The sequence below is a fragment of the Dothidotthia symphoricarpi genome, assembly GCF_010015815.1.
Source record: "Dothidotthia symphoricarpi CBS 119687 unplaced genomic scaffold P153scaffold_18, whole genome shotgun sequence".
Taxonomy (NCBI): domain Eukaryota; kingdom Fungi; phylum Ascomycota; class Dothideomycetes; order Pleosporales; family Dothidotthiaceae; genus Dothidotthia; species Dothidotthia symphoricarpi.
In genome coordinates, this window is record NW_022985025.1 from 224104 (window position 1) to 236489 (window position 12386).

Genomic DNA, 12386 nt, shown 5'->3' on the forward strand with positions numbered 1-12386 from the left:
CGCGGAGGTGTGTGGTGGGGAGCTTATCGCCACAGCGTCGGACCGAAACACTGCCCCAGGTAAAGACCGCCGATGTTCAACCATGCGCGAAATCCGGGTGCATCCGCGTTGATGGTCTAGGAGGTAATGCTTGGAAAGACGGCGTTCTTAGAACTTATCCTAAACTCCATCTCGATGCAGCTAACTCCGTCATAAGTAGTTTTTCGACTCTTGAACGAAAGACTTTGATAGAGTAGGTTTCGATATTCATGAGAGGAATGTGAAACCTAGAAAACGAGGCTCTCAACAAACGTAGTGTTTAGAGACTGTTTGGCGAGAAGAAGGGAGGGTTTGGCATTTTATGCAACCTGCTGACAGTGCTAACGCAGGGCCCATCTTTATATAGGCAATCGTGATTGAGAACCTTGTTGGTTCGATTACGCACCACTACAGGGATTCGGCATCAGAGTAGTACTCGGTACCTAGGTAAGCTGACGTGAGGCCAAGCCATACAAATAACCTCTTCTATTGATCAACGTTTGCGACCTCTGAGTATCCAGGATAGAGAACCAGGCGGTGACGATGTTTGTTAACAAGACAAAAGCTTTTCATATCTTTGGGTTGACGTCACCGAGAAGAGGGATGGCTGTTGCAATATGTGTAGTCAGTTCGAGCTAGACACTCTCTCGCAGGGCTAATGAAAAAGGAACTTACACCCCAGTCCTGTGTGATAGTTATTACTAGTAGGTGTCTTAGCTAAAGAGCTCGCCAACGAGAACAGCCAGAGTAAAGAGTATCATGTTTGAAGTCTTCCCACTGGGCTGGCGGAACGCTCGATAGTAATGCTAAGCGACGATAAATAGAGCAATGGATAATCATGATAACGGCGACGGGCTCGTTGTCTTTTTAACCCTAGCTCTGTTGCTCAACTAGGTGCTGATGTATAACCGAGGAGCGGCGCTTTGCGCGTATTGATTCCTGGTATCTCGACCGACTGAGAGCTTGTCTACGTATGCTTGCAGTTAGTCAAGATAGTTGCAGGTAAGTTGTATTCTTCATAGCTTTAAAGCGCATCAAAACTAGAACGATAAATGTTGTGGAAGAACAATATTTGATGTATACAGATAGTAACCAACACATTCATCCATTAACCATTACATTAACCACACACACACATGATACCATAATCTCGCATCACCTCGACGTTTAGACAAAAAAACCACTGTCTATACCAACCAACGTTAGAACCTCCCATGATTCATGCAACACGCTCAAGAAACACATAATTATATTAGTCGAAAACATAATGTACAAAAAAGCTTTTCTACACGTCCATCGCTCGACGGGGTATTAATCTTTTAGCCGGCTTAGCACCTCATGTATCTGTCTGTCTATCGGTCCACATACCCCATAGCGCATCTACCAAGGTTTTCGCGTCCATAACCTACATCGCCTTCCCCCAGCAAGAAGGGCGATGATTCCTCCCCCCATCCAGCCTCGATGGTGATAAAGAAAGGCCCCATAATGCAGAACAATCCCATTCGCAACATGAAAATGCATGATAAACTCCCCGAAAAAAAGCACTGGCATTCGCATTGGCATAGTATCGCGCGTTGATTTTACGGGTGTCTCAGCCCAGTTTCTCGAGCAACTTCCTCCTCCTCCTTTCGACCAATTCGTCGTTGACTTCTTCGAGCGTAGGCACGCGCCACCGTATGCCATCTCCAGCATCGCCCGGTATCTCCATCCACTCTTTCTGCATCTTGGTCTGCTTCTCGCTCAGGTCGTCTGCCAGGAGCATAAAGTGATCCCACGCCTCCTTCTCCTTCGCCGCTTCGTAGGCTAGCAGCGTTCCGTCCTCCTCATCGAGGTTGTAGCCGTAGTAATTCGCATCCACGCGCTGTCTGAGCTCCGATCTCTTCTCCCTGCCCTTAGCCGCCCCATTATCATCTTCCGGCCGCGACTGCCTTTCGAACAGCTCCTTCACGCCTGGCAGTTCCCGCGCCCGCCCAAAATACCTGTACCCCTTGCCGCCGCCAGGAACCTCCTTGCCGTCCTCATCCAGCACGCGACCGCCGCGCATGTAGTTCGGGCCACCCATATTCCTGATCTGGCTCTCCCACATGTGTTTCTCGCGCATGAGCTTGTTGATCTCGTCGTTGAGGTCGCGGATCTGGTAGTCGGAGAGGGCCTCGTCTTGGATCTTTGTGACTTTGCGCGAGATCTCTTTGAGCACTTGACCGCGCCATTTTTCGCATACGGGGATCGAGGTCACGCCTGTGATCAGCTTCGGGCGCCGTGTGCGCGAGATGTCGATGATTCCTGCTTCGGCGGCTTGCGCCGCGCGGAAGCGGAAGAGCATCGAATGCGCCTTCTCAGAGTTACGCGCCATGGTTGCGGAGGTGTGGTGTTGTTGTTTGCGGTGGGAAGTGACAGTTCTTGCAGATGATGTGCGTTTTTGTAGTCGTAATCTTTCAGTACGTTTCGCGATGCGATTGCGCTATGCAAAGGCGAGGGAGGCTGTCGCGCTGTGCTTTGTTCTGTTGCGCGCGGACCAGAGAGTTGCCGACGTTAAACTTATTCAGCACCGAGGGTTTGTCAAGGCGGATAAACAAGTCGCTGCCGGCAGTCGTAGAAAGGAAGATCGAGTGGATATTAGATGAGCGCGGTTGGATGGTGTTGTTGAGAGACGAGACGCGTGATGAAAGGGAAAGTTTGGTGTTTCGGGCTACGGTGACGCACGGCAGAATCGTAAAAGCTTGGCGTGCATCAAAATTCGGGGTGCTCCTGGAGGAGCTCATTTCGTCACAATTGCATCCAATCATGTTAGAAGTACGAAACGAACGTGTCAAATTACATAAACCTCTTCTCCACGAGCTGTTATGTGGAGAAACATAGGTGGATCCCACTCATATCACTGTTTGCTTCGACGAGCTCTCGGTCAACTGAGTAGTAAACTGCACTCTTTAAAGCTCCTAGAAGTGAGAAGATTACACACATATACTCTATACAAGTGCACGTAAGGTGTAAGCTACTCGTTCTATCAGCGCAAGACTGTTACACTAACTGTAGATATGGATGTAGTTGACAAGCTGTAACATGATTTGCTGCAACTTTGTTCTTGGAATTTCGATCAACCGAGAGCCAGGATGACCATGACTATGGCACAAATCTGTGCTTCGACTCTCTAACTAATATGGGTATCATTCTCTTTCTGTCTTTGTTTTCTCTTTCCTATCTCGTCCTGCCTTTCGTACGTTTCAACGGCTCCTATTCAACACCCCCAATTGATATTAAAACTTTCATCTCCCTAATTCCCTAGTTCAATTGCGCTCATTTTTTCGTAACCGTACTCCCCGGTAACTCTACAGGTCGATCTTGGCTCATGATCTCCGCAACATCATGACCTGAATTCGGCATCTCATGTTTCGTTGCCCCGTCGTGATATAGCTCGTACTTTGTCAACGGCGCCCCAGCAACTTCTTGTGGGTTGTTGTAACTCGGTGGAGGCGTGTATGCGGCTCGACGCTGTTTTCGTTTCCGCAAGAAGAGTGCGAGGACAACGAGGGCGATGAGAACAGCAACACCGACACCGGCGCCGATTCCTGCTTTGGCGCCGGTGGAGAGGCCAGAGGGGGTGTTGCCGGTGGATTCGCCAGAGACGGCGTTTGTGCCGGCACTTGGGGATGGGGATGTTGAGGAAGAGGCGGATGCGGATACGGATACGGATGTAGATGTGGACGTGGACGATGGTGTTGAAGAAGTCGTTGTCGCAGCCATAGCCGTGGCCCCCAGTAACTGTCCGAGTCAGTATCGTTCGCCCCATGCTCCAAGACCGAAACCTACATTAATACTTGAATACGCCGGGTCGTTGATTTTCGCAATCGGCGAAAGTCCCCACCGCTGCCCATTTTGCGGGGCTGTTATGTTGGGGTCCATCGCCATGAGTGTGCTCGGTTTACGAGTCATATGATACCCCGTCCCATTCTGCGCATTGCTCAACCACCATGTCCCGTCGCCCCATGCGCCAAACGTCCAGTACACGCTCGTGTCTGCAACATCGCCCCGGACCATGCCTGGTTGAGTGTTGCCCTCTGTATCTTCGGCGGAATTGAACGCCGTACCAATAAACGCGTTGCTGCCGCCCCTCTTGGAACGGAAAGTGTAGACGACAGACGAATTCACACTGACGGGGAAGATTTGCCATCGCATGTTGTCTGCCGAGGTATCTGTAGCGTTGAAGAATACTGCGCCTCTGGTACCATCTTCACTGTACAGGGGCGAGCCTAGCATGGCGGAGTCCTTGTTGTTGTTGACGTAAAGGTAATACCATTGATTCGTGTCTACTTCTGGTGCAGACATGATGGGTGGTTGAGGGCACGTCTGATATCCAAAAGTAAAGAAAGGCGGAGATTAAATGGAAAGGTGGAGACTTGGGGATGAATCTTGTGGAGTTGACGAGACTGAAATGGGTGGGACGGGAGGGCGTCTAAACAGGACATACTGGGATAATTATATCGCTGCAGTGAAAGATCACCCTTGCCATTCTGCCACCCTCATATGCAGCACTGCATTAGCGAGAGGGGGCCATTCTGGGCAACAGGGGTAACTGCCAATCACGCCGCTCACTGACTAGTTTGTTGCAGATTAGACGCGGCACAACGTTGAAGCCTCTCAGCCTCAGCCCCGTGCGCCAGCCTTGTGTAGCATTAAGCTGTTCGTAAGTAGACTGCAAAAAACCGTGTAGGTTGTGCTTTGCAGCTGTTTGAGATGACTGCAAAACCGCTCCATCTTTTCGTTCCCCACAATCTTTTGTATGTGTAGGAGATTGCCGTCTGAGATCAGCGAGTGAGATAAGGCGTCCCGTAAGCGCTCATGTCCACTACGTCGGGACTTAGTGTTGAAAACGTGGCGCAGACGACACAGGTGGCAGTGTTCGAGATGGGTGTGAACTGTGTTTCGCCGAAGGGATATTGGCATGGCGGAAGAGAGGAATATAAGTAGACGACAGATTTTGAGGAAGGAAGCTAAGACAGCTCCAGGCGCCACCTGCCATATCCGTCAGGTTCAACCAACCATGCACTATTAATACTCGATACATGAAGCATACTTTAGTCTGATTGGTGTCGAGACCACATCGAGAATAATTAGAACGTTCAGTACAGCCTTGAGTAGGGCAATTGTGTTGTGATTGAGTATCTTGGTTCATTCAACCCAACATTGACATCACGACTAACTTTCCTGTCGTCTCACCTGCACTTCTGTTCCGCCTGTTGTCGCAAACCCACTCGGGAAGCCAGCATGATGTGTCCAGTTGGGTATACACATTGCTGCAGTCTCGATGCGCTGACAGTTCCTTCTTTATATCGCCAAAGTATATAGTTGCATCTCCCTTTTTTGTCGCTCAAGTTGTAAAGAGAGTGTCTTCCTCTCTCAGATACTCGCCAATATCCGTCTGTCTGAAGGTAACGACACCTGTGGGGTCCAACTTCCTCGCCTCTGCCGTCGACCGCGCGCTGACACCAAAGCCCTAAGTAAGCAGTCAGCCAACCTGCACGCATAGTAATTGAAATCGAATCCACTCACAAGAGGCGTGTCGTTCATACTAAGCACTATAACGCCCTGATGTTCTGGGCAGTCCTCACTCCAACGCCCCACATGCGCCTTGAGCACATTGCCTCCGTACAGGTAGGGCATCTCGCCGTTGGCCTTGACCCAGACCTTGTATCTTGCGTGCGGGGCGATAACGGAGAGGGCAGTGACATGGAGGCGGAATTTGCCCGTTTTTGTGAATTTTCCGAGGCAGATGCCGAGCGAGAGCAGGTTGTCGCGCGCTACAGATGTGGCGAGGTTGGCGAGGGATTCACGGACGTAGTAGACTCTTGAGCCCTATGCGACTGTCAGCATCGTGTGTCTGCAAGCATATGCTGTGAGGGAGCGCACCTGCACACGGAAGACATTGCGGTCTGAGCCACCAGAGGGGTCGGCGATGAGGTTTGCGATGCCCTTTCCGCAGTAGCCGGCGAGCTTCTCGAACAGCGTCTTGGTCTCGGGTTCTGTAAGCGGCCTCATGTTATGCGTGTGTGTGGAATGGGTGAAGTGTGAGGGTTGAAGGTGCAGCGCGCAAGTCTGCATCGACGTGCAGCTCGAAAATTTAAGTGGGTCCGCAGAAAATAGGCTGGCTCGCCCAATGCCAAAATTTCCAGCGCAAACTCTCTGCCACGACAACCGACCCCGAGTCCGACCAAGACTGCATTTCGCAATGTCACGAGTACCTGCCGCCAAGAGACGACGATTGTCTCCGCCAGAAGACGACGCTTCGTCTGCCTCGTCTTCGTCTTCTCCCCCGCCCGCTGAGAGCCACAAGGCAAGCTTCATAAAGAATGCCGCCAAGTGGGACCTCGAGCAGGACTACGAGACGCGGCCCCGCAAGCTGAAGAAGCAGAAGGAGAACAAGAAGCTGCCCATCCGAACCACCGAGGGATGGGTCGCCCACCCAACCGCCCTAGACGTGCAGGTTAAAGACGCCGACTCGGACAGTTTCCTGGGCTCGGGCAGTGATGGCGATGACGAGCCCGAGGAAGACAAGGCTGAGGAGGAAGAGCAGCCCAAGATCCCCGCGCGGCAGCAGATACTCGAGGCCAAGGAGGAGCTCGCGCGCATAGCGGGCTTGGTCAACGAGGACCCGGAGGAGCACATTGGCGCCCTCAAGGCCCTGGCTGACCTGGCCGAGAAGTCGGACAACACGACTGTCAAGAAGCTGGCCCTGGCTACCCAGGTCGCCATCTTCAAGGACCTCATCCCCGGCTACCGAATCCGCCCACTCTCGGAAGAGGCCATGCCGGAGAAGGTGTCGCGCGAGGTCAAGAAGCTGCGCAACTTTGAGCAGAAGCTGGTCTCGGGCTACCAGGCCTACGTCAAACACCTGGGGAAGCTGGCCAAGGCTAGCGGCTCCAACAACGAGCAGCTGGCGAGCCTGGCCACGGTCGCTGTGAGCTGCGCCTGCAACCTGCTGACGGCAGTGCCCCACTTCAACTTCCGCGGCGAGCTGCTGAAGATTCTAGTTGGCAAGCTGAGCACCAGGCGCGCAGACGCCGACTTCCTCAGGTGCAGAGAGACGCTGGAGAAATTGTTCGAGAACGACGAGGACGGCAACGTCTCGCTGGAAGCCGTCACCATGTTGACCAAAATGATGAAGAGCAGAAACTACCACTTCGACGAGAGCGTCCTCAACACCTTCCTCCACCTCCGCTTGCTGTCCGAATTCTCGCAAAAGGCTTCCTACCACTCCGTCGACAAGGCAGAGAACGAACCCCTCAGCGGCAAGAAGATGAAGCAGAAGCGCGAGTTCCGATCCAAAAAGACACGAAAAGACATGAAAGAGAAGAAGGCAATCGCAAAAGAATTCAAAGAAGCAGACGCCGCCGTCAGCCATGAAGAGCGCGACAGGATGCAGGCCGAGACGCTGAAGATGGTTTTTGTAGCCTACTTCCGCATCCTCAAAGCGCGCTCACCAAAGCTCATGGGCGCCGTCCTCGAGGGCCTCGCACGCTACGCCCACCTCATCAACCAAGACTTCTTCGGCGACATCCTAGAAGCCCTCCGCGACATCATCACCACCGCCGAAGTCTCCGCCGCAGCCCAAGTATCCGAAGACGAAGACGGCTCCGGCGAATCCGACGACGACGACGACGAAGCCCCAGAACGAAACCTGACCCGCGAATCCCTCCTCTGCGTCATAACCGCCTTCGCTCTCCTCGAAGGCCAGGACGCCGCAAAAGCAGCCTCAACCCTCAAACTAGACCTGAGCTTCTTCATCACCCATCTCTACCGCACCCTACACCCCGTCGCGCTAAACACCGACATCGAACTCAGCGCAAAATCCCTCCACCTCCCCGACCCCTCCGCCCCGACAGCCCCCCACCAAACCCCTCAAACCAACAAAATCAACGTCCAAACCACAATCGTCCTGCTCATCCGCTCCCTGACCTCCGTCCTCCTCCCCGCCACCGCCTTGCGCGCCGTCCCGCCCCTCCGCGTCGCCGCCTTCGCTAAACAACTGCTCTCCATCTCCCTGCAGCTGCCAGAGAAGAGCTGCACCGCTATGCTGGGTCTTGTGAACCGCATCGCGAGGTCGCACGGCAAGAAGATCGCGCCGCTGTGGAATACGGAGGAAAGGCGGGGAGACGGCGTCTTCGATGCGCTGAAGGGCGAGATCGAGGGGAGTAATCCGTTTGCTGGGACGGTGTGGGAGGGCGAGCTGCTTAGGCAGCATTTTAGTCCTACGGTTAGGGAGGCGGTGCTGGGGATTGAGACGGGGGTTAGGGAGGCGGCGAGGTAGATGTGTAAATGGGGATTTTTTTTGTGCGAGGGTGTGAGGTGAGGGGGTTGATGGGTAGATGGTAGATGGAAATGTCATGTCATGATTGTAAATGATGCGCTAGTTGATACTTGGTTTGTACATGAACCCCCTCTGACTCCCATATCTTGCCTTTAATCTCCAATTTTGTCTTCTTCACCATTTGGCATCCCGTGCATAACAAAACACCCTTCTCTGCAACGCATTGTATCATTTTTTCTTTCGGGGTTATAGCGTATTCACACTTGTAGTACAAGCAGATAGACGCAACACAGTAAAAAATCTAGTACAGTAACTCAATGTAGAAGCTACTACCCAGCCCCCTTTGCACACAGGAAGCATCAGTAAGAGTACACAGTAATAGTAACAGAGAGCTGATCAACCGTCTCTTGACGACCTGGCTGCTGAATGTACCAATGCGGACGGTAACGCATTGTATATCGAGCATGTTATGGTAGCAAGCGAGTAAACACCTTCCCTGTCCTAGAACGCAAATCGATGGCTGTGTCCCAGCTTTGTCTTCGTTTTTCTTTCCCCGTCGTGTTCCTTTGCGGATGGAAGATGGGGATGGAATGTTGGGTTGGGTTGAATTAAGTTGATCTAGTGCTATATAGGTATCTTGCGTGAGTTGCGGATCTTGCGTGAGTTGCGGATCTTGCGTGAGTTGCGGATCTTGCGTGAGTTGCGGATCTTGCGTGAGTTGCGGATCTTGCGTGAGTTGCGGATCTTGCGTGAGTTGCGGATCTTGCGTGAGATACGAGACCTTGCGCGAGATGCAAGACCTGCGCGAGATGCAAGACCTGCGCAAGTTGCAAGACCTGCGCGAGATGCGAGACATGCGCAGTTCTGCAGCTTGGAGGGTTTAAAATGGTATGGGGGTATGGACAGGGGGTGTAGAGATGTAGGGATGTGAAGATGTGAGTGGTCGGAGTCTAGAACGCGTGTAATTGTTCCTCATCTTTCTGCGCCGCTCAGCTGCGGGTTCTAAGCTGTGTGTCGTGCGCTCGTAATCCGGCATTGCAAGGATGGCATGGGAACCCTATCCTAACTTGGTTCCAGGGCTGCGGCACGTTGGCATGAATCAGGTTGGCTGTGATGTGGAACTTTGTCGTTCCTTTCGGTACGGGCGTGGCAGGGGTGTATGCTTCACATCATCCCGGTCTGACGTGTACGCGAGAGGATGGGTGGTGTCGATCATGAAGGTAGTGAGCCTCGAGTCACCACGACACGGTGCGGACCCGTACAATCTCGTGAAACGGGGGTTTATCGCGAGTGGTTTGCCGGTGGCTTGCGTGCCGGGACCTTTCATGGATGCAGGTGGCACTGCACCCGCCAATTCAGACGTTATCAGAACGGCGAACCGGTTCTGTTCTAATCTTGCGTTACGATGTGGTCCAGTCACTTGCGTGCTGTACCTGTAAGCTCCAAGCAACTATTCCTAAATTGGATCGATTCGCGAGATGGGCGAGAGATCGGGGCACCACTGTTGCTGTACCTCTGTGTGATGTCACAAGGCCGGCGCACCTATCAACCAGGTGGCTGGCTACAGCAACATGGTTTATCCCATGCATCCAGGGACATTGACAGCGTAAGAAAGGGCCGAACGGAGAGCGCTCCGAATTGCACGCATCAGGCTCGCATGTGGAGGTGATGTGCATAGGCAGATTCCTCATCCCGGCCGTTGCATACGGTACGCAATAATCAGGGACTAGTGATGTGTTGCTTTTTCTTGTGCCCCTGGAGGGCGGCCAGCGGTCCAATTCAGGGTGCTGTTTGCGTATTGCAGTAGTCGCGTCTCCGGTGATCGTTGAGTGGTGTGAGGTCTGTCCGTCTCACCGGTCGGGCTGTGTAGGTACTCAGCACTCAGACTTCAGTCGAGGGACGGATAAGCGAGCGGGTCGGTAGGCTGACAGAAGACTTCTCGGCTGCAAACGAGCACGGCAAGAAGTGGAACGTGCGTACGGTCCGACTGGTGTCAAGGTCTAATTAAGCGTGATGGGAAATACGAATTTCGCTGTAGACTACGCCTTACGAAACGGTTCGTTGTGGCAATGTTGTATTGAAGAAGTAGGAAGAAGTCTAATACACTATCGTACAAGAGGATTGTGGCGGCGCGAAACAGTGTAAACGAATATGATGCCAAAGCATGTGTGTGCGTACATCAGGGGTCCGTCTCGACAAGCCCTGCGGAATAACGACTTCCATCCATCGCCACCGAAGCACTCTGCACTGCTACCCAATCGTTCAACTGCCACTTATCATTCTCATAACGCTGAAGTGGCAGGTCGAAGTCGAGTTCTTGACCAGCCTCTTGTAAAGCTGTAGTCCTTACTTCCTCTTGAAGTTCAAACACATTTTCGTTGTAATGCATTCGGATAACTTGTGCAAGCGTAGTCTCAATACGTTGGCTGTGCGAATGGCTGGAGACATGAGAGGTATCTGCCTGCTCGTTGCGGTTTGATGGACGCGGCTCGTGGAAACTTGCAGGCGAGACATGGAGCGAGTTGTCATTCGCGCTGATGTTTGTGTGTGTGTGGGTAGACTCATTTGATGGTAATGGTCTTGTTGATACGCAGGTTTCTGAAGCAGAGTGCAAGCTACCGCAGCATGTAATAGACCTGAAGACATCATTAGCGGTAGGTCAGTATCGAGGTGATGTATGGTGAGGGAAATAGTTGAACACAGACACAAGAAGTCGAGATGAACAATGCCCCTCGAGATAGTGATAAGACACACTTACATCCCAGAAACGCTAGCGCAGTTCGTGGCCGGCGTCATTGTAGATTGGGAAAGAGCGGCGTGATGGAGTGTCTGAGCGAGGGCGAATTTAACGATCACTGTCTGAGTGACGATATGCGATGGACACAAATTGGTATGTGGAACATCCACTTGTACTTATACCCCTAAAACTCACCCTTCAACCCAGATATACAATACACATATCTTGGTAAAGTAAGACATAAACAAGGGGGTTGTGCCGTTGCTGCCAATGGGAAGACTTTGTAAGATTTTCTCATAATTCGTACATGGCTTGAAATCCTCAAACGGCGTTGTACGCTAGAGGCAAGGATGCTCGGAGGCGTATCGATACGCATATAGGATTGATTAGGGTTGTAGGCGGAATCTGCAAGACTAATGCGCCCCGAGAGTCCGTTCCTGACACCTTAGACTTCGGTTGCGGTCGTGCCTGATTACAATGCCCGCAACTTTTGTCCGGGCTTGTCGATCACCCTAGATCCCTGTCCTTCAAATCCGTTACTCGCAGAATTCCTGACTGTCAGAAGCTAGCCCGGACAAGGGTCGGTAGACCCTCTGAAACAAACCCGGTCAGATCGCCAGCGCTTCGCATGCCGCGTATAATGACTTCTTCGCATATTCGGGTTGTGGCGTTGCAAAAACCGCAAGCCTCGAGGTTGATGCGGTGAGAACATCGAGAGTCTGTCGTTTGCATGTACCGCTGGTAAACACCTTTGTCTATGATCAATTCATGACGTGTGTCTTGTCTGAGTTGTCTCAGGAGATGAACAGTACGAATCTGCTTCTTGATAGGGTCGGCGTTTCTCGTCGCGGCAACAGTCATGAACGGGCAGCCGTGCCTCGGGGCGAAGCGCAACGTTCCGTAGTATAGGGCGGGCTGAGAGGATGGCCGTGCTAAGTCTTTGCGGAGGCCCAGGGCACTGACAAGGTGGCTGAGAACTATCCGTTCTAGACGTTGACGGTCGTCTTTGGAAGCTTCGGCGTCCAAAACGTAACGCGATTCAGTTGCAATCTCACAAATTTCGAATTACGAGCTTTCTGTTGTGCCAAGCAATTTGCCTGCTTTTGAACCTGCTGACCGCAGATTTGCGAACCGTTGATTGTTACGCCTGATTCGACTGTTTCTGCAAGTCAGACTGGCCAGAATCTGGGTTAAATGCGGTAAAGTTAATGGTGTAGTTCAGGGGCATGTATGTGTTCCTGGTGTCATGAGTAAAGCGACTCGGATCTGTCGAAGTCGATACCACACTGACGGAACTGTTGATTGCAGTGTGCCTTGACCGCTTCGACT

At 52.3% G+C, this 12386-nt stretch overlaps 6 protein-coding genes across 6 annotated transcripts; 1 reads left to right on the forward strand and 5 right to left on the reverse strand.

Moving 5' to 3' along the window:
* Positions 1 to 1273: 1273 nt before the first annotated feature.
* On the reverse strand, positions 1274 to 2680 carry P153DRAFT_369415 (Isy1-like splicing factor). The gene has a single exon (XM_033668767.1). It carries the CDS (start codon positions 2369 to 2371, stop codon positions 1610 to 1612), a length of 762 nt encoding a protein of 253 aa, XP_033520434.1. The 5' UTR covers positions 2372 to 2680; the 3' UTR covers positions 1274 to 1609.
* Positions 2681 to 2981: 301 nt separating this feature from the next.
* Positions 2982 to 4488, reverse strand: P153DRAFT_323007 (uncharacterized protein). Its single transcript, XM_033665193.1, has 2 exons — positions 3826 to 4488; positions 2982 to 3777 (listed from the first exon to the last, which is right to left on the reverse strand). Exons 1-2 carry the CDS (start codon positions 4339 to 4341, stop codon positions 3313 to 3315), a joined length of 981 nt encoding a protein of 326 aa, XP_033520435.1. The 5' UTR covers positions 4342 to 4488; the 3' UTR covers positions 2982 to 3312.
* An 895-nt stretch (positions 4489 to 5383) lies between these two features.
* P153DRAFT_388795 (60S ribosome subunit biogenesis protein-like protein NIP7) lies at positions 5384 to 6051 on the reverse strand (the record flags this gene model as incomplete). The annotated part of the gene is made up of 3 exons (XM_033670781.1): positions 5384 to 5509; positions 5566 to 5868; positions 5923 to 6051. The coding sequence occupies 3 exons, from the start codon at positions 6049 to 6051 to the stop codon at positions 5384 to 5386; spliced, it is 558 nt and encodes a 185-aa protein (XP_033520436.1).
* A 144-nt stretch (positions 6052 to 6195) lies between these two features.
* On the forward strand, positions 6196 to 8625 carry P153DRAFT_369417 (nucleolar complex protein-like protein 3). The gene has a single exon (XM_033668768.1). It carries the CDS (start codon positions 6242 to 6244, stop codon positions 8318 to 8320), a length of 2079 nt encoding a protein of 692 aa, XP_033520437.1. The 5' UTR covers positions 6196 to 6241; the 3' UTR covers positions 8321 to 8625.
* On the reverse strand, positions 8471 to 9269 carry P153DRAFT_83979 (uncharacterized protein). The gene has a single exon (XM_033673440.1). It carries the CDS (start codon positions 9174 to 9176, stop codon positions 8622 to 8624), a length of 555 nt encoding a protein of 184 aa, XP_033520438.1. The 5' UTR covers positions 9177 to 9269; the 3' UTR covers positions 8471 to 8621.
* A 1230-nt stretch (positions 9270 to 10499) lies between these two features.
* On the reverse strand, positions 10500 to 11116 carry P153DRAFT_388797 (uncharacterized protein; the record flags this gene model as incomplete). The annotated part of the gene is made up of 2 exons (XM_033670782.1): positions 10500 to 10956; positions 11079 to 11116. 2 exons carry the CDS (start codon positions 11114 to 11116, stop codon positions 10500 to 10502), a joined length of 495 nt encoding a protein of 164 aa, XP_033520439.1.
* Between the last annotated feature and the right edge of the window lie 1270 nt (positions 11117 to 12386).

Coding starts and splice junctions, on each gene's coding strand:
- P153DRAFT_369415 (XM_033668767.1), bottom strand. CDS start 2,371: ATGGCGCGTAACTCTGAGAAGGCGCATTCGATGCTCTTCCGCTTCCGC.
- P153DRAFT_323007 (XM_033665193.1), bottom strand. CDS start 4,341: ATGTCTGCACCAGAAGTAGACACGAATCAATGGTATTACCTTTACGTC. Junction 3,778..3,825: donor CGGCGTATTCAAGTATTAAT/GTAGGTTTCGGT, acceptor TGACTCGGACAG/TTACTGGGGGCCACGGCTAT.
- P153DRAFT_369417 (XM_033668768.1), top strand. CDS start 6,242: ATGTCACGAGTACCTGCCGCCAAGAGACGACGATTGTCTCCGCCAGAA.
- P153DRAFT_83979 (XM_033673440.1), bottom strand. CDS start 9,176: ATGTCTCGCATCTCGCGCAGGTCTTGCAACTTGCGCAGGTCTTGCATC.